The sequence below is a fragment of the Tachypleus tridentatus genome, chromosome 3 (assembly GCF_004210375.1).
Source record: "Tachypleus tridentatus isolate NWPU-2018 chromosome 3, ASM421037v1, whole genome shotgun sequence".
Classification (NCBI taxonomy): domain Eukaryota; kingdom Metazoa; phylum Arthropoda; class Merostomata; order Xiphosura; family Limulidae; genus Tachypleus; species Tachypleus tridentatus.
The window spans coordinates 77,238,953-77,259,574 of NC_134827.1; the positions used below are offsets into that span (position 1 = coordinate 77,238,953).

Genomic DNA, 20,622 nt, shown 5'->3' on the forward strand with positions numbered 1-20,622 from the left:
GTATATAGTATGCATTGTTGTAAACGAAATTGCAAGAAATTAAATGCGAAAAGCAGATGGTGTCGAAAATGCTCGATTTTGTCCACTCATTTAATGAGCTGAAAATGAAAGCAAAAATTAAAGACATATGAAAATCAAACACACCATCTATTAGAGCAAAAAATTATCTACCAAATGACATGAAATATTTTGCGAAAGCGTTTCATTTATGAATGTATTTTTTTAACTTGAAAAAACGCTCACGAATTATTCCTCAACCCAATACAATTTATACTGATAAGGATTTTAAAACAAATTTCAGATATTCAGAACCTGTAGAATCACCTATTATATGTATACATAACTATTATTTACCTCTTAAAATTGGTGTCAGGAAAGTAGACAGTAAACTTCCAGCATTGATTGATAAATAGAAAAATGAGAAAAACCTCTGAAGGTCACGTTCCTTTAATAAATGCAAAAATGGATAGTTAGTGATTACAGTGTGTACACGACAGATTGTTACCAAATAATAAACCATAATGTAAAGTTAGGTATCATAATAATCTAATTTAAAAAAAAAAAAAAAAACTGAAAATGTGAATTTTTTGGAGAATTGATTATAAATCATTTTTTCCCGTTCCGTCCTTTTTTGTATACCTAGTGTTTAACCTTAGTTTGTTTGTTTGTTTTTTTACGCTGACTACAAACAGACTCGAGGTTTATTGTTTTACAGTGTGATTTATGTCTTGGCGAAGGTCAAGACCTGGCTTCCTAGTGTATCGAGATGAAATTGTATTCATACAAAATTCAAAGTGAATTGGAAAGAAATGGAAAAAAAATGCATTTCTAAAAAAGAAATCGACATTTCAGATGGAATTTCAAAAAAGAACTGTTAGTGAGTTTCAGTAAGTTCTGACCGGACTTCAACCCTGGACCAACTCATTTGCTGCATATCATCAGGAGAAAACCTCAAACGCAGTGAATATTTACGATATTTTCAAAGATATATTATTTGTCATATCTTCTCATTCGGTTAGGAATCTCGTGTGCACTTAACGCGGATCTTTATTGTTCTGTAACTGTGCACTTACGCGGATCTTTATTGTTCTGTAACTGTGACGCGGATCTTTATTGTTCTGTAACTGTGCACTTACGCGGTGTTCTGTAACTGTAACGCGGATCTTTATTGTTCTGTAACTGTGCACTTACGCGGATCTTTATTGTTCTGTAACTGTGTTCTGTAACTGTACGCGGATCTTTATTGTTCTGTAACTGTGCACTTACGCGGATCTTTATTGTTCTGTAACTGTGCACTTACGCGGATCTTTATTGTTCTGTAACTGTGCACTTACGCGGATCTTTATTGTTCTGTAACTGTGCACTTATTTTTGTATTGGGTTATCCAGGAACAAAAGGAAAATGAAACAACAGTTTGGAAAAGTTAAACTTACCTGTCCTGGACCAAACTGGTCTCCACCGAACGCTGAGACACATGGTTTAATACCTCCCGTTCCTGCTGCTACCATGAAAAGCCCTATCATAGATATCGTTCTGTGCAAAAGATAAAGATACTATTATTCTCCAGTTAATGTTACAATACTTTCTGTATGATATACCAATGATGATTGTCTGCTCTCTCCGATTACAATACTACAAAACGTTTTCTTCACATAGCAATTATCTAATTTATTTTTACAACACAATAATACGTTTCTATCCACTAGACATGAACATGGTAATTATCTACTCTGGTTACAACACTACAATTTTCCTTCCATGAGTTGCTCCCTCTCTAAATCCGTCACTAAATCCATGTTCATCTACATATTGTTGGTCTTATAATATGACTGAGTAGTGTATTCTGAAATGTGTTGTTTGTTGTTAAGTAGTGACTATGGAACCGTTATTTGTTGTTAGTCAATTTGAAAACATCTCTTAGTAAATTACATAAAGTTATTTTGATTTATTCGATACTACAAACACTTGATGTAACACATCTTTACTTAAAAATTTAGTTGAATTTCGGGAATATTATATGGCACGTATCAATATAACATTCAAACACTGCAGTGTATTTGTAAACTTACGCCATTGGTAGAAAGTTGGGAATGGATGCCAGGGCTAGAACAATGTTACCCACTGCGTGTAATATCGAGATATGCAGGATTGTCCTGGAGGAAAGAAAGAACAATGTTACCCACTGCGTGTAATATTTAAATATGCAGGATTGTCCTGGACGAAAGAAAGAAAAAATAAATACATCGGAAAATTCGGAAGTTGAATATTGACAAATCTCCGTCTGCGTTTATTTTAGACACTTAAACATATATTTCAGTATTATTTAAACATCCAAGTTTCATTCGAGACTACTAAACAATAAACGTTCTAATACTGATTTTTTCTTTTCTGCTGAGCCACTACCCTTTTCTGTAACGTTATCTGATAGCATAAACATCTGAATGATGCGTCTAATATAAGAAAACGTATACAAAGTTCAAATAGCAAAGTATTACTTTCAAGTTTATATTAGAATTAAAATAATGTTGTTGAGAAAGGATTCTGAATAATGAAAAACTAAATTATTTATATATCTCATTTTTATTTTATGCCAAATACGTTAAATAAGCGTAATTATTCCAGAGTGAAAACAACCAGGAGAGTCAGATAGTTACTGTAAGAAATATTGACGCTGAGACTTTACTGAAGTAGTAAAGTTAAATGAAATACCTAAAGTTGATTTACACTGGAAACAGTAAAGACAGCAATGTAATGATGTTATAAGCGACTAAGTAGTGACATAGAATAGGAAAGCAGTAAGACTTTTTTTTTTTGTAAACTAGATATTCTACACAGAAAGCCCCCGCTAGTATAGCAATATGCTTAAGAATTTACAACGCTAAAATCAAGGGTTCGATTCCCCTCGGTTAGCTCAGCAGATAGCCCGATGTGGCTTAGCTAAAAGAAAAAACACAAAGGCACTAAATAGACAGAAAAGGTGAAAAAAAAACTTAAGGAAATAGATCTAAACTTTATTGCCTTTAACTGTTAAGGCTTAATTGTTTGTTACCCTTTTCTGTGTTACTCTAATGTTTAATTGTTTGTTACCCTTTTCTGTGTTACTCTAATGTTTAATTATTTGTTACCCTTTTCTGTGTTACTCTAATGTTTAATTATTTGTTACCCTTTTCTGTGTTACTCTAATGTTTAATGCCAATAAACTTCAGTTAAATGTTTTTGATAACTGAGATCTGATCCTTAGAATTTATTTTGTTTTAGCCTCCAACTGTTTAATTTAATTTCAGACATAAAAACATTTTTATTTCATGTGCATAGACAGCTACATATATGGTCTGGATCCATCCTCCAGTTTTTGAACATTCTTTAATATAAATTTTAATAGAAACTAATAATTGTTACAAGTTCTGAATTCAGATAACTGTATACTGGATTATTTTCTCCCAAAAACATATTTATCCAAGATTAGAGTAATTTAAAGTGTTACGAATTTGGCCCTCCCCTATACATGTGAGAAGCAAACGTAAATCGAAACAGAGTTCGTTCCCCGCGAAAGTTGTGGTTACACACTGTCTTTACCTGTACTTCCCCAACAGCGAATCGGCCAACACCGCACCGAACACGGGAGTGAAGTAACAAGCCATAGTGAAAATGTGATAAATCATTGTAGCAGTGTCGTCGTCATACAGAAGGATGTTTAACAGATACAGCGTCAATACGGCTGAAAAGATAAAGCAACAAGTTATGTTAATCACAAGAAAATGTGTGGACGTGTGTAATAAAATCGTGTAACAATGAAATTAACCAATACAATTCTTAATTGGAAATATTGTAACTCAAAATCAATGACAGTTACCAAATGTTCTATATACTTTGTCGGACCTTATCTAAGAGAGAGAGAGTAAATTTATGTTGCATAAACACACGAATATTACCTTTAAACTTTTTACGACGACTCATTTATCGAACTCTGTATTCGTGAATACTTTAGAAAAAACGTACCGTGACTACAGCGTCACCTATGTCAGAAGAAATAAAGCGTCGTCTTCACGCGCTTCCCTGTTAATTTCATGACTGGAAATGTACTTTCAGGTCCTCTCGTATTTGTATAATTATAGAGAGAACTTTGAACGACAGATACGTTACTGAATATTTATCGTCTTAAACAGTAGCACAACAGTCTTATAGCCACGAGACAGCTGATTAATAAATGAAATAAAGTATTAGGGAAAAACAAGTTAATTTCCAATCACAGTTTTTACCAATATTCATGTCCTAATTTATATGCAAAATTTGTTCTAATTTCATCCCACAGTTCCGCTATACTTGGCAGTTCCTTATTTTGTCATTAATCACACCATCTTTGTGTTTAGAAATACTTTCTTCAAAGACAAATTAAGTGACGATTAATTTGTTTTCTACTGGAAATAAATTAATTTAAGACAGGTCATACGTATTTCACTTCATATGCTTTTTCTTGGATACAAATTTTGTAATTGTGTTTTCAAGTGTTAAAGATCAACTTGGAAAGCTGAACAGAAAAAAAATGACGTCAGGGGCGATTTGGTTTATTACAAGACTGACTAAACGACAAAGAAACATAACTGATTTCTATAAATTAACTTTAATACGTCTTAATTAAACCAAAATGTTAAGGTTTGACTTGAGTAGTCGTTTAGGTTTAGTGATATCCATTGCAATAAGATTCCTTATTGTACTCAAATGTAAAATGTACTTAACGACCCGAATATTAGAAGAAACAAAGAATTTCGGTTAATATGTTTGCAGTATACCATTAACATTACATACATGTCGTCAGTTTGTATCTTTCTGATGCACTAACATTTTTTAATGTAAAAAACGTAGACATGAATTCACCATATTGGTCCGTTTGCTTAATTTCACGAAAAACTACTTCCCAGTCATCTGGGCTAAACGTCGCTAATTTAGGTGAGAGATCAGAAACAATGTAGCTAGTACACATCATCCACTGCCAACTCTTAAGCTAGTGGTTTACGAACGAATATTGGGATTCATCATTAGATTATAACTCTCCTATGGGTAAAAGTATGATCATATTTAGTTACAGGTTTTGATCCTGCAACAAGTAAAATAAAGTCGAATGCCCTAACTACCATGACCATGACTAGTTCATTATGAAACAATCCAATAGTTTATTGTCTATTTGACCTTACGCTGTAACAACAAGGACATTTCTGTTATTTAGTTTCACGCTGTCACAACAAGGACATTTCTGTTATTTAGTTTCCACTCTGTCACAAAAAGGACATTTCTGTTATTTAGTTTCAAACAGTCTGCCACAACGAAGACATTTCTGTTTAGTTTCACACTGTCACAAAAAGGACATTTCTGTTATTTAGTTTCACACTGTCACAACAAGGACATTTCTGTTATTTAGTTTCAAGCTATAACAACGAGGACATTTCTGTTATTTAGTTTCACTCTGTCACAAAGAGGACATTTCTGTTATTTAATTTCACTCTGTCACAACGAGGACATTTCTGTAATTTAGTTTCACGTTGTCACAACGAGGACATTTATGTTATTTAGTTTCAAGCTGTCACAAAAAGGATATTTCTGTTATTTAGTTTCAACCTGTCACAACGAGGACATTTCTGTTATTTAGTTTCAACCTGTCACAACGAGAACTTTCTGTTATTTAGTTTCAAACTGTCACAATTAGGACATTTCTGTTCTTTAGTTTCAAGCTATCACAACGAGGACAATTCTATTATTTAGTTTCAAGCTGTCACAACAAGGACATTTCTGTCATTTGGCTTCAAGCTGTCACAACAAGGACATTTCTGTTATTTAGTTTCAAGCTGTCACAACAAGGACATTTCTGTTATTTAGTTTCAAGCTGTCACAACAAGGACATTTCTGTTATTTAGTTTCAAGCTGTCACAACAAGGACATTTCTGTTATTTAGTTTCACGCTGTCACAACAAGGACATTTCTGTTATTTAGTTTCAAGCTGTCACAACGAGGACATTTCTGTTATTTAGTTTCACTCTGTCACAACGAGGACATTTCTGTTATTTAGTTTCACTCTGTCACAACGAGGACATTTCTGTTATTTAGTTTTACGCTGTCATATCGAGGACACTTCTGTTTAGTTTCAAACAGTCTGTCACAACGAAGACATTTCTGTTATTTAATTTCAAGCTGTCACAACAAGGACATTTCTGTTATTTAGTTTCAACCTGTCACAACAAGGACATTTCTGTTATTTAGTTTCAACCTGTCACAACAGGGACATTCCTGTTATTTAGTTTCACGCTGTCACAATTAGGACATTTCTGTTATTTAGATTCACGCTGTCACAATTAGGACATTCCTGCTATTTAGTTTCAAGCTGACACAACGAGGACATTTCTGTTATTTAGTTTCAAGCTGTCACAACGACAACATTTCTGTTATTTAGTTTCAAGCTGTCACAACGAGGACATTTCTGTTATTTAGTTTCACGCTGTCACAACGAGGACATTTCTGTTATTTAGTTTCAACCTGTCACAACGAGGACATTTCTGTTATTTAGTTTCACGCTGTCACAACAAGGACATTTCTGTTATTTAGTTTCAATCTGTCACAACAAGGAACATTTCTGTTATTTAGTTTCAAGCTGTCACAACAAGGACATTTCTGTTATTTAGTTTCAAGCTGTCACAACAAGGACATTTCTGTTATTTAGTTTCAAGATGTCACAACAAGGACATTTCTGTTGTTTAGTTTCAATATGTCACAACAAGGACATTTCTGTTGTTTAGTTTCAATATGTCACAACAAGGACATTTCTGTTGTTTAGTTTCAAGCTGTCACAACAAGGACATTTCTGTTGTTTAGTTTCAAAATGTCACAACAAGGACATTTCTGTTTAGTTTCAAAATGTCACAACAAGGACATTTCTGTTTAGTTTCAAAATGTCACAACAAAAACATTTCTGTTGTTTAGTTTCAAAATGTCACAAAAAGGACATTTCTGTTGTTTAGTCTCAAGCTGTCACAACAAGGACATTTCTGTTATTTAGTTTTACGCTGTCACAACAAGAACATTTCTGTTTAGTTTCAAACAGTCTGTCACAACAAAGACATTTCTGTTAATTAGTTTCACGCTGTCACAACAAGGACATTTCTGTTATTTAGTTTCAAGCTGTGACAACAAGGACATTTCTGTTATTTAGTTTCAAGCTGTCACAACAATGGCATTTCTGTTATTTAGTTTCAACCTGTCACAAAGAGGACATTTCTGTTATTTAGTTTCAAGCTGTCACAACGAAGACATTTCTGTTATTTACTTTCAAGCTGTCACAACGAGGACATTTCTGTTATTTAGTTTCAAGCTGTCACAACAAGAGGACATTTCTGTTATTTAGTTTCAAGCTGTCACAACGAGGACATTTCTGTTATTTAGTTTCAAGCTGTCACAACGAGGACATTTCTGTTATTTAGTTTCAAGCTGTCACAACGAAGACATTTCTGTTATTTAGTTTCAAGCTGTCACAACCAAAACATTTCTGTTATTTAGTTTCAAGCTGTCACAACGAAAACATTTCTGTTATTTAGTTTCACTCTGTCACAACAAGGACATTTCTGTTATTTAGTTTCACGCTGTCACAACAAGGACATTTCTGTTATTTAGTTTCAAGCTGTCACAACAAGGACATTTCTGTTATTTAGTTTCAAGCTGTCACAACAAGGACATTTCTGTTATTTAGTTTCAAGCTGTCACAACAAGGACATTTCTGTTATTTAGTTTCAAGCTGTCACAACAAGGACATTTCTGTTATTTAGTTTCAAGCTGTCACAACAAGGACATTTCTGTTATTTAGTTTCAAGCTGTCACAACAAGGACATTTCTGTTATTTAGTTTCAAGCTGTCACAACAAGGACATTTCTGTTATTTAGTTTCAAGCTGTCACAACAAGGACATTTCTGTTATTTAGTTTCAAGCTGTCACAACAAGGACATTTCTGTTGTTTAGTTTCAAGCTGTCACAACAAGGACATTTCTGTTATTTAGTTTCAAGCTGTCACAACGAAGGACATTTCTGTTATTTAGTTTCAAGCTGTCACAACAACAACATTTCTGTTATTTAGTTTCAAGCTGTCACATTTCTGTTATTCACAACACAACATTTCTGTTATTTAGTTTCAACCTGTCACAACGAGGACATTTCTGTTATTTAGTTTCAAGCTGTCACAACGAGGACATTTCTGTTATTTAGTTTCACGCTGTCACAACAAGGACATTTCTGTTATTTAGTTTCACGCTGTCACAACAAGGACATTTCTGTTATTTAGTTTCAAGCTGTCACAACAAGGACATTTCTGTTATTTAGTTTCAAGCTGTCACAACAAGGACATTTCTGTTGTTTAGTTTCAAGCTGTCACAACAAGGACATTTCTGTTATTTAGTTTCAAACTGTCACAACAAGGACATTTCTGTTATTTAGTTTCAAGCTGTCACAACGAGGACATTTCTGTTATTTAGTTTTACGCTGTCACATCGAGGACATTTCTGTTATTTAGTTTCACTCTGTCACAACGAGAATATTTCTGTTATTTATTTTCACGCTGTCACAACAAGAACACTTCTGTTATTTAATTTCACGCTGTCACAACAAAAACACTTCTGTTATTTAATTTCACGCTGTCACAACAAAAACATTTCTGTTATTTAATTTCACGCTGTCACAACAAGAACATTTCTGTTATTTAGTTTCAAGCTGTCACAACAAGGAAATTTCTGTTGTTTAGTTTCAAGCTGTCACAACAAGGACATTTCTGTTGTTTAGTTTCAAGCTGTCACAACGAGGACATTTTTGTTTAGTTTCACGCTGTCACAATTAGGACATTTCTGTTATTTAGTTTCACGCTGTCACAACGAGAATATTTCTGTTATTTAGTTTCAAGCTGTCACAACAGGGCATTTCTGTTATTTAGTTCCAAGCTGTCACAATAAGGACATTTCTGTTATTTAGTTTCAAGCTGTCACAACAAGGACATTTCTGTTATTTAGTTTCAAGCTGTCACAACAAGGACATTTCTGTTATTTAGTTTCAAAGCTGTCACAACAAGGACATTTCTGTTATTTAGTTTCAAGATGTCACAACAAGGACATTTCTGTTGTTTAGTTTCAGACTGTCACAAAAAGGACATTTCTGTTGTTTAGTTTCAAGCTGTCACAACAAGGACATTTCTGTTATTTAGTTTCAAGCTGTCACAACAAGGACATTTCTGTTATTTAGTTTCAAGCTGTCACAACAAGGACATTTCTGTTATTTAGTTTCAAGCTGTCACAACAAGGACATTTCTGTTATTTAGTTTCAAGCTGTCACAACAAGGACATTTCTGTTATTTAGTTTCACGCTGTCACAACGAGGACATTTCTGTTATTTAGTTTCACGCTGTCACAACGAGGACATTTCTGTTATTTAGTATCACTCTGTCACAACGAGAATATTTCTGTTATTTATTTTCACGCTGTCACAACAAGAACACTTCTGTTATTTAATTTCACGCTGTCACAACAAAAACATTTCTGTTATTTAATTTCACGCTGTCACAACAAAAACATTTCTGTTATTTAGTTTCACGCTGTCACAACAAGGACATTTCTGTTATTTAGTTTCAAGCTGTCACAACAAGGACATTTCTGTTATTTAGTTTCAAGCTGTCACAACAAGGACATTTCTGTTATTTAGTTTCAAGCTGTCACAACAAGGACATTTCTGTTATTTAGTTTCAAGCTGTCACAACAAGGACATTTCTGTTATTTAGTTTCAAGCTGTCACAACAAGGACATTTCTGTTATTTAGTTTCAAGCTGTCACAACGAGGACATTTCTGTTATTTAGTTTCAAGCTGTCACAACGAGGACATTTCTGTTTAGTTTCACGCTGTCACAACAAGGACATTTCTGTTATTTAGTTTCAACCTGTCACAACGAGGACATTTGTTATTTAGTTTAGAGCTGTAACAACGAAAACATTTCTCTTAATTAGTTACACTGTGTCACAACAAGGACATTTCTGTTATTTAGTTTTACGCTGTCACAACGAGGACATTTCTGTTGTTTAGTTTCAAACAGTCTGTCACAACGAAGACATTTCTGTTATTTAGTTTCAAGCTGTCACAACGAGGACATTTCTGTTATTTAGTTTCAAGCTGTCACAACGAGGACATTTCTGTTATTTAGTTTCAACCTGTCACAACGAGGACATCCTGATATTTAGTTTCAACCTGTCATAATGAGGACTTTCTGTTATTTAGTTTCAAGCTGTCACAACCAAAACATTTCTGTTATTTAGTTTCAAGCTGTCACAACGAAAATATTTCTGTTATTTAGTTTCACTCTGTCACAACGAGGACATTTCTGTAATTTAGTTTCACGCTGTCACAACGAAAATATTTCTATTATTTAGTTTCACTCTGTCGCAACGAGGACATTTCTGTTATTTAGTTTCACGCTGTCACATCGAGAGCATATTTGTTTAGTTTCAAACAGTCTGTCACAACGAAGACATTTCTGTTATTTAGTTTCAAGCTGTCACAACAAGGACATTTCTGTTTAGTTTCAAGCTGTCACAAAAGGACATTTCTGTTGTTTAGTTTCAAGCTGTCACAACAAGGACATTTGTTATTTAGTTTTACGCTGTCACAACAAGAACATTTCTGTTTAGTTTCAAACAGTCTGTCACAACAAAGACATTTCTGTTAATTAGTTTCACGCTGTCACAACAATAACATTTCTGTTTAGTTTCAAGCTGTTACAACTAGGACATGTCTGTTATTTAGTTTCAAGCTGTCACAAAGAGGACATTTGTGTTATTTAGTTTCAAGCTGTCTCAACAAAGACATTTCTGTTATTTACATTCAAGCTGTCACAACGAGGACATTTCTGTTATTTAGTTTCAAGCTGTCACAACAAGAACATTTCTGTTATTTAGTTTCAACCTGTCACAACGAGGACATCCTGATATTTAGTTTCAACCTGTCATAATGAGGACTTTCTGTTATTTAGTTTCAAGCTGTCACAACGAAGACATTTCTGTTATTTAGTTTCAAGCTGTCACAACCAAAACATTTCTGTTATTTAGTTTCAAGCTGTCACAACGAAAATATTTCTGTTATTTAGTTTCACTCTGTCACAACAAGGACATTTGTTATTTAGTTTTACGCTGTCACAACAAGAACATTTCTGTTTAGTTTCAAACAGTCTGTCACAACAAAGACATTTCTGTTAATTAGTTTCACGCTGTCACAACAATAACATTTCTCTTTAGTTTCAAGCTGTTACAACTAGGACATGTCTGTTATTTAGTTTCAAACTGTGACAACAAGGACATTTCTGTTATTTAGTTTCAAACTGTCACATCAAGGACATTTCTATATAGTTTCACGCTGTCACAACAAGGACATTTCTGTTATTTAGTTTCAACCTGTTACAAAGAGGACATTTGTGTTATTTAGTTTCAAGCTGTCTCAACGAAGACATTTCTGTTATTTACTTTCAAGCTGTCACAACGAGGACATTTCTGTTATTTAGTTTCAAGCTGTCACAACAAGGACATTTCTGTTATTTAGTTTCAAGCTGTCACAACAAGGACATTTCTGTTATTTAGTTTCAAGCTGTCACAACGAGGACATTTCTGTTATTTAGTTTCAAGCTGTCACAACGAGGACATTTCTGTTATTTAGTTTCAAGCTGTCACAACGACAACATTTCTGTTATTTAGTTTCAACCTGTCACAACGACAACATTTCTGTTATTTAGTTTCAACCTGTCACAACGAAAACATTCCTGTTATTTAGTTTCAACCTGTCACATCGAGGACATTTGTGTTTAGTTTCACGCTGTCACAACAAGGACATTTCTGTTATTTAGTTTCAAGCTGTCACAACAAGGACATTTCTGTTATTTAGTTTCAAAATGTCACAACAAGGACATTTCTGTTATTTAGTTTCAAGCTGTCACAACAAGGACATTTCTGTTATTTAGTTTCAAGCTGTCACAACAAGGACATTTCTGTTATTTAGTTTCACGCTGTCACAACGAGGACATTTCTGTTATTTAGTTTCACGCTGTCACAACAAGAATATTTCTGTTATTTATTTTCACGCTGTCACAACAAGAACACTTCTGTTATTTAATTTCACGCTGTCACAACAAAAACATTTCTGTTATTTAATTTCACGCTGTCACAACAAAAACATTTCTGTTATTTAATTTCACGCTGTCACAACAAGAACATTTCTGTTATTTAGTTTCAAGCTGTCACAAGAAGGACATTTCTGTTATTTAGTTTCAAGCTGTCACAACAAGGACATTTCTGTTATTTAGTTTCAAGCTGTCACAACAAGGACATTTCTGTTATTTAGTTTCAAGCTGTCACAACAAGGACATTTCTGTTATTTAGTTTCAAGCTGTCACAACAAGGACATTTCTGTTTAGTTTCAAGCTGTCACAACAAGGACATTTCTGTTATTTAGTTTCAATTTCTGTTATTTAGTTTCTGTCACAACAAGGACATTTCTGTTATTTAGTTTCAAGCTGTCACAACAAGGACATTTCTGTTATTTAGTTTCAAGCTGTCACAACAAGGACATTTCTGTTATTTAGTTTCAAGCTGTCACATCAAGGACATTTCTGTTTAGTTTCAAGCTGTCACATCAAGGACATTTCTGTTATTTAGTTTCACGCTGTCACATCAAGGACATTTCTGTTATTTAGTTTCACGCTGTCACAACAAGGACATTTCTGTTATTTAGTTTCAAGCTGTCACAACAAGGACATTTCTGTTATTTAGTTTCAAGCTGTCACAACAAGGACATTTCTGTTATTTAGTTTCAAGCTGTCACAACAAGGACATTTCTGTTATTTAGTTTCAAGCTGTCACAACAAGGACATTTCTGTTGTTTAGTTTCAAGCTGTCACAACAAGGACATTTCTGTTATTTAGTTTCAAGCTGTCACAACAAGGACATTTCTGTTATTTAGTTTCAAGCTGTCACAACAAGGACATTTCTGTTCTTTAGTTTCAAGCTGTCACAACAAGGACATTTCTGTTATTTAGTTTCAAGCTGTCACAACGATGACATTTCTGTTATTTAGTTTCAAGCTGTCACACGAGGACATTTCTGTTATTTAGTTTCAAGCTGTCACAACGAGGACATTTTATTTAGTTTCAAGCTGTCACAACGAGGACATTTCTGTTATTTAGTTTCAAGCTGTCACAACGAGGACATTTCTGTTATTTAGTTTCAAGCTGTCACAACGAGGACATTTCTGTTATTTAGTTTCAAACTGTCATAATGAGGACTTTCTGTTATTTAATTTCAAGCTGTCACAACGAGGACATTTCTGTTATTTAGTTTCAAGCTGTCACAACAGGGCATTTCTGTTATTTAGTTTCACGCTGTCACAACAAAACATTTCTGTTATTTAGTTTCAAGCTGTCACAACAAGGAACATTTCTGTTATTTAGCTGTCACAACAAGGACATTTCTGTTATTTAGTTTCAAGCTGTCACAACAAGGACATTTCTGTTATTTAGTTTCAAGCTGTCACAACAAGGACATTTCTGTTATTTAGTTTCAAGCTGTCACAACAAGGACATTTCTGTTATTTAGTTTCAAAACTGTCACAACAAGGACATTTCTGTTATTTAGTCTGTCACAACAAGGACATTTCTGTTATTTAGTTTCAAGCTGTCACAACAAGGACATTTCTGTTATTTAGTTTCAAGCTGTCACAACAAGGACATTTCTGTTATTTAGTTTCAAGCTGTCACAACGAGGACATTTCTGTTATTTAGTTTCAAGCTGTCACAACAAAAACATTTCTGTTATTTAGTTTCAGTTTCAAGCTGTCACAACAAGGACATTTCTGTTATTTAGTTTCACGCTGTCACAACAAGGACATTTCTGTTATTTAGTTTCAAGCTGTCACAACAAGGACATTTCTGTTATTTAGTTTCAAGCTGTCACAACAAGGACATTTCTGTTATTTAGTTTCAAGCTGTCACAACGAGGACATTTCTGTTATTTAGTTTCAAGCTGTCACAACGAGGACATTTCTGTTATTTAGTTTCACGCTGTCACAACAAGGACATTTCTGTTATTTAGTTTCAAGCTGTCACAACGAGGACATTTATGTTATTTAGTTTCAAGCTGTCACAACAAGGAAATTTCTGTTATTTAGTTTCAAGCTGTCACAACAAGGACATTTCTGTTATTTAGTTTCACGCTGTCACAACAAGAACATTTCTGTTATTTATTTAGTTTCAACATTTCTGTCACAACAAGGACATTTCTCTTATTTAATTTCACGCTGTAACAACAAGAACATTTCTGTTATTTAGTTTCAAGCTGTCACAAGAAGGACATTTCTGTTATTTAGTTTCAAGCTATAACAACGAGGACATTTCTGTTTAGTTTCAAGCTGTCACAACAAGGACATTTCTGTTATTTAGTTTCAAAGCTGTCACAACGAGGACATTTCTGTTATTTAGTTTCAAGCTTCACAACGAAGACATTTCTGTTATTTAGTTTCAAGCTGTCACATCAAGGACATTTCTGTTTAGTTTCAAGCTGTCACATCAAGGACATTTCTGTTATTTAGTTTCAAGCTGTCACAACAAGGACATTTCTGTTATTTAGTTTCAAGCTGTCACAACAAGGACATTTCTGTTATTTAGTTTCAAGCTGTCACAACAAGGACATTTCTGTTGTTTAGTTTCAAGCTGTCACAACAAGGACATTTCTGTTGTTTAGTTTCAAGCTGTCACAACAAGGACATTTCTGTTATTTAGTTTCAAGCTGTCACAACGAGGACATTTCTGTTATTTAGTTTCAAGCTGTCACAACGAGGACATTTCTGTTATTTAGTTTCAAACAGGCTGTCACAACGAAGACATTTCTGTTATTTAGTTTCAAGCTGTCACATCAAGGACATTTCTGTTTAGTTTCAAGCTGTCACAACAAGGACATTTCTGTTATTTAGTTTCAAGCTGTCACAACGAGGACATTTCTGTTATTTAGTTTCACGCTGTCACAACAAGGACATTTCTGTTATTTAGTTTCACTCTGTCACAACGAGAATATTTCTGTTATTTATTTTCACGCTGTCACAACAAGAACACTTCTGTTATTTAATTTCACGCTGTCACAACAAAAACACTTCTGTTATTTAATTTCACGCTGTCACAACAAAAACATTTCTGTTATTTAATTTCACGCTGTCACAACAAAAACATTTCTGTTATTTAATTTCACGCTGTCACAACAAGAACATTTCTGTTATTTAGTTTCAAGCTGTCACAACAAGGACATTTCTGTTATTTAGTTTCAAGCTGTCACAACAAGGACATTTCTGTTATTTAGTTTCAAGCTGTCACAACAAGGACATTTCTGTTGTTTAGTTTCAAGCTGTCACAACAAGGACATTTCTGTTATTTAGTTTCAAGCTGTCACAACAAGGACATTTCTGTTATTTAGTTTCAAGCTGTCACAACAAGGACATTTCTGTTATTTAGTTTCAAGCTGTCACAACTGTCACAACAGGACATTTCTGTTATTTAGTTTCAAGCTGTCACAACGAAGACATTTCTGTTATTTAGTTTCACTCTGTCACAACGTAAACATTAATGCTATTTAGTTTTACGCTGTCATATCGAGGACATTTAGTTTCAAACAGTCTGTCACAACGAGGACATTTCTGTTATTTAGTTTCACAGCTGTCACAACAAGGACATTTCTGTTATTTAGTTTCACGCTGTCACAACAAGGACATTTCTGTTATTTAGTTTCACGCTGTCACAACAAGGACATTTCTGTTATTTAGTTTCCACTCTGTCACAAAAGGGACATTTCTGTTATTTAGTTTCCACTCTGTCACAAAAGGGACATTTCTATTATTTAGTTTCAATCTGTCACAAAAGGACATTTCTGTTATTTAGTTTCAACTCTGTCACAAAGTGGACATTTCTGTTATTTAGTTTCAACTCTGTCACAACAAGGACATTTCTGTTATTTAGTTTCACGCTGTCACAACAAAGACATTTCTGTTATTTAGTTTCACGCTGTCACAACAATAACATTTCTGTTTAGTTTCAAGCTGTCACAACAATAACATTTCTGTTTAGTTTCAAACTGTTACAATTAGGACATGTCTGTTATTTAGTTTCAAACTGTTACAATTAGGACATGTCTGTTATTTAGTTTCAAACTGTGACAACAAGGACATTTCTGTTATTTAGTTTCAAGCTGTCACAACAAGGACATTTCTGTTATTTAGTTTCAAGCTGTCACAAAGAGGACATTTCTGTTATTTAGTTTCAAGCTGTCACAACGAGGACATTTCTGTTATTTACTTTCAAGCTGTCACAACGAAGACATTTCTGTTATTTACTTTCAAGCTGTCACAACGAGGACATTTCTGTTATTTAGTTTCAAGCTGTCACAACAAAAACATTTCTGTTATTTAGTTTCACGCTGTCACAACAAGAACATTTCTGTTATTTAGTTTCAAGCTGTCACAACAAGGACATTTCTGTTATTTAGTTTCAAGCTGTCACAACAAGGACATTTCTGTTATTTAGTTTCAAGCTGTCACAACAAGGACATTTCTGTTATTTAGTTTCAAGCTGTCACAACAAGGACATTTCTGTTATTTAGTTTCAAGCTGTCACAACAAGGACATTTCTGTTATTTAGTTTCAAGCTGTCACAACAAGGACATTTCTGTTATTTAGTTTCAAGCTGTCACAACAAGGACATTTCTGTTATTTAGTTTCAAGCTGTCACAACAAGGACATTTCTGTTATTTAGTTTCAAGCTGTCACAACAAGGACATTTCTGTTATTTAGTTTCAAGCTGTCACAACAAGGACATTTCTGTTATTTAGTTTCAGCTCTGTCACAACGAGGACATTTCTGTTATTTAGTTTCAAGCTGTCACAACAAGGACATTTCTGTTATTTAGTTTCAAGCTGTCACAACAAGGACATTTCTGTTATTTAGTTTCAAGCTGTCACAACGAGGACATTTCTGTTATTTAGTTTCAACTCTGTCACAACGAGAACATTTCTGTTATTTAGTTTCAAGCTGTCACAACAAGGACATTTCTGTTATTTAGTTTCACGCTGTCACAACAAGGACATTTCTGTTATTTAGTTTCAAGCTGTCACAACAAGGACATTTCTGTTATTTAGTTTCAAGCTGTCACAACAAGGACATTTCTGTTATTTAGTTTCAAGCTGTCACAACAAGGACATTTCTGTTATTTAGTTTCAAGCTGTCACAACGAGGACATTTCTGTTATTTAGTTTCAAGCTGTCACAACGAGGACATTTCTGTTATTTAGTTTCAAGCTGTCACAACAAGGACATTTCTGTTTAGTTTCAAGCTGTCACAACGAGGACATTTCTGTTATTTAGTTTCAAGCTGTCACAACGAGGACATTTCTGTTATTTAGTTTCAAGCTGTCACAACGAGGACATTTCTGTTATTTAGTTTCAAGCTGTCACAACGAGGACATTTCTGTTATTTACTTTCAAGCTGTCACAACGAGGACATTTCTGTTATTTAGTTTCAAGCTGTCACAGTTTCAAGCTGTCACAACGAGGACATTTCTGTTATTTAGTTTCAAGCTGTCACAACAAGGACATTTCTGTTATTTAGTTTCAAGCTGTCACAACAAGGACATTTCTGTTATTTAGTTTCAAGCTGTCACAACAAGGACATTTCTGTTATTTAGTTTCAAGCTGTCACAACAAGGACATTTCTGTTATTTAGTTTCAAGCTGTCACAACAAGGACATTTCTGTTATTTAGTTTCAAGCTGTCACAACAAGGACATTTCTGTTATTTAGTTTCAAGCTGTCACAACAAGGACATTTCTGTTATTTAGTTTCAAGCTGTCACAACAAGGACATTTCTGTTATTTAGTTTCAAGCTGTCACAACAAGGACATTTCTGTTATTTAGTTTCAGAATGTCACAAAAAGGACATTTCTGTTTAGTTTCAAGCTGTCACAACAAGGACATTTCTGTTCTTTAGTTTCAAGCTGTCACAACAAGGACATTTCTGTTATTTAGTTTCAAGCTGTCACAACGAGGACATTTCTGTTATTTAGTTTCAAGCTGTCACAACGAGGACATTTCTGTTATTTAGTTTCAAGCTGTCACAACAAGGACATTTCTCTTAATTAGTTACACTGTGTCACAACGTAAACATTAGTGCTATTTAGTTTCACGCTGTCACAGCAAGGACATTTCTGTTATTTATTTTCACGCTGTCACAACAAGGACATTTCTGTTATTTAGTTTCAAGCTGTCCCAACAAGGACATTTCTGTTATTTAGTTTTACGCTGTCACATCGAGAATATTTCTGTTATTTATTTTCACGCTGTCACAACAAGGACATTTCTGTTATTTAGTTTCACTCTGTCACAACAAGGACATTTCTGTTATTTAGTTTCACGCTGTCACAACAAGGACATTTCTGTTATTTAGTTTCACGCTGTCACAACAAGGACATTTCTGTTATTTAGTTTCAAGCTGTCACAACAAGGACATTTCTGTTATTTAGTTTCAAGCTGTCACAACAAGGACATTTCTGTTATTTAGTTTCAAGCTGTCACAACAAGGACATTTCTGTTATTTAGTTTCAAGCTGTCACAACAAGGACATTTCTGTTATTTAGTTTCAAGCTGTCACAACGAGGACATTTCTGTTATTTAGTTTCAAGCTGTCACAACAAGGACATTTCTGTTATTTAGTTTCAAGCTGTCACAACAAGGACATTTCTGTTATTTAGTTTCAAGCTGTCACAACAAGGACATTTCTGTTATTTAGTTTCAAGCTGTCACAACGAGGACATTTCTGTTATTTAGAGCTGTCACACATTTCTGTTATTTAGTTTCAAGCTGTCACAACAAAACATTTCTGTTATTTAGTTTCACGCTGTCACAACAAGGACATTTCTGTTATTTAGTTTCACGCTGTCACAACAAGGACATTTCTGTTATTTAGTTTCAAGCTGTCACAACAAGGACATTTCTGTTATTTAGTTTCAAGCTGTCACAACAAGGACATTTCTGTTATTTAGTTTCAAGCTGTCACAACGAGGACATTTCTGTTATTTAGTTTCAAGCTGTCACAACAAGGACATTTCTGTTTAGTTTCAAGCTGTCACAACAAGGACATTTCTGTTTAGTTTCAAGCAGTCACAACAAGAACATTTCTGTTATTTAGTGTTACGCTGTCACATCAAGGACATTTCTGTTATTTAGTATCACGCTGTCACAACAAGAACATTTCTGTTATTTAGTTTCAAGCTGTCACAACAAGGACATTTCTGTTATTTAGTTTCAAGCTGTCACAACAAGGACATTTCTGTTATTTAGTTTCAAGCTGTCACAACAAGGACATTTCTGTTGTTTAGTTTCAAGCTGTCACAACAAGGACATTTCTGTTATTTAGTTTCAACGCTGTCACAACAAGGACATTTCTGTTATTTAGTTTCAAGCTGTCACAACAAGGACATTTCTGTTATTTAGTTTCAAGCTGTCACAACAAGGACATTTCTGTTATTTAGTTTCAAGCTGTCACAACAAGGACATTTCTGTTATTTAGTTTCAAGCTGTCACAACAAGGACATTTCTGTTATTTAGTTTCAAGCTGTCACAACAAGGACATTTCTGTTATTTAGTTTCAAGCTGTCACAACAAAAGGACATTTCTGTTATTTAGTTTCAAGCTGTCACAACTGTCACAACAAGGACATTTCTGTTATTTAGTTTCAAGCTGTCACAACAAGGACATTTCTGTTATTTAGTTTCAAGCTGTCACAACAAGGACATTTCTGTTATTTAGTTTCAAGCTGTCACAACAAGGACATTTCTGTTATTTAGTTTCAAGCTGTCACAACAAGGACATTTCTGTTATTTAGTTTCAAGCTGTCACAACAAGGACATTTCTGTTATTTAGTTTCAAGCTGTCACAACAAGGACATTTCTGTTATTTAGTTTCAAGCTGTCACAACAAGGACATTTCTGTTATTTAGTTTCAAGCTGTCACAACAAGGACATTTCTGTTATTTAGTTTCAAGGCTGTCACACAACGAGGACATTTCTGTTATTTAGTTTCAAGCTGTCACAACGAAGACATTTCTGTTATTTAGTTTCAAGCTGTCACAACAAGGACATTTCTGTTATTTAGTTTCAAGCTGTCACAACAAGGACATTTCTGTTATTTAGTTTCAAGCTGTCACAACAAGGACATTTCTGTTATTTAGTTTCAAGCTGTCACAACAAGGACATTTCTGTTATTTAGTTTCAAGCTGTCACAACAAGGACATTTCTGTTATTTAGTTTCAAGCTGTCACAACAAGGACATTTCTGTTATTTAGTTTCAAGCTGTCACAACAAGGACATTTCTGTTTAGTTTCAAGCTGTCACAACAAGGACATTTCTGTTATTTAGTTTCACGCTGTCACAACAAGGACATTTCTGTTATTTAGTTTCACGCTGTCACAACAAGGACATTTCTGTTATTTAGTTTCACGCTGTCACAACAAGGACATTTCTGTTGTTTAGTTTCAGAATGTC

At 34.1% G+C, this 20,622-nt stretch overlaps 1 protein-coding gene across 3 annotated transcripts in view; it reads right to left on the minus strand.

Annotated features, from left to right (window-relative positions):
* The window catches only part of LOC143247250 (solute carrier family 15 member 1-like), a 116,079-nt gene that overhangs the window by 25,653 nt on the left and 69,804 nt on the right, over positions 1–20,622 (minus strand). For all 3 annotated transcript variants that reach the window (XM_076494978.1, XM_076494979.1, XM_076494977.1), the window contains exons 3-6: positions 3,577–3,718; positions 2,070–2,153; positions 1,434–1,533; positions 355–445 (exon numbers count right to left, since the gene is read on the minus strand). In XM_076494978.1, the coding sequence (XP_076351093.1) occupies positions 355–445; positions 1,434–1,533; positions 2,070–2,153; positions 3,577–3,718 (417 nt within the window). The remainder of the gene's footprint in view (positions 1–354; positions 446–1,433; positions 1,534–2,069; positions 2,154–3,576; positions 3,719–20,622) is intronic.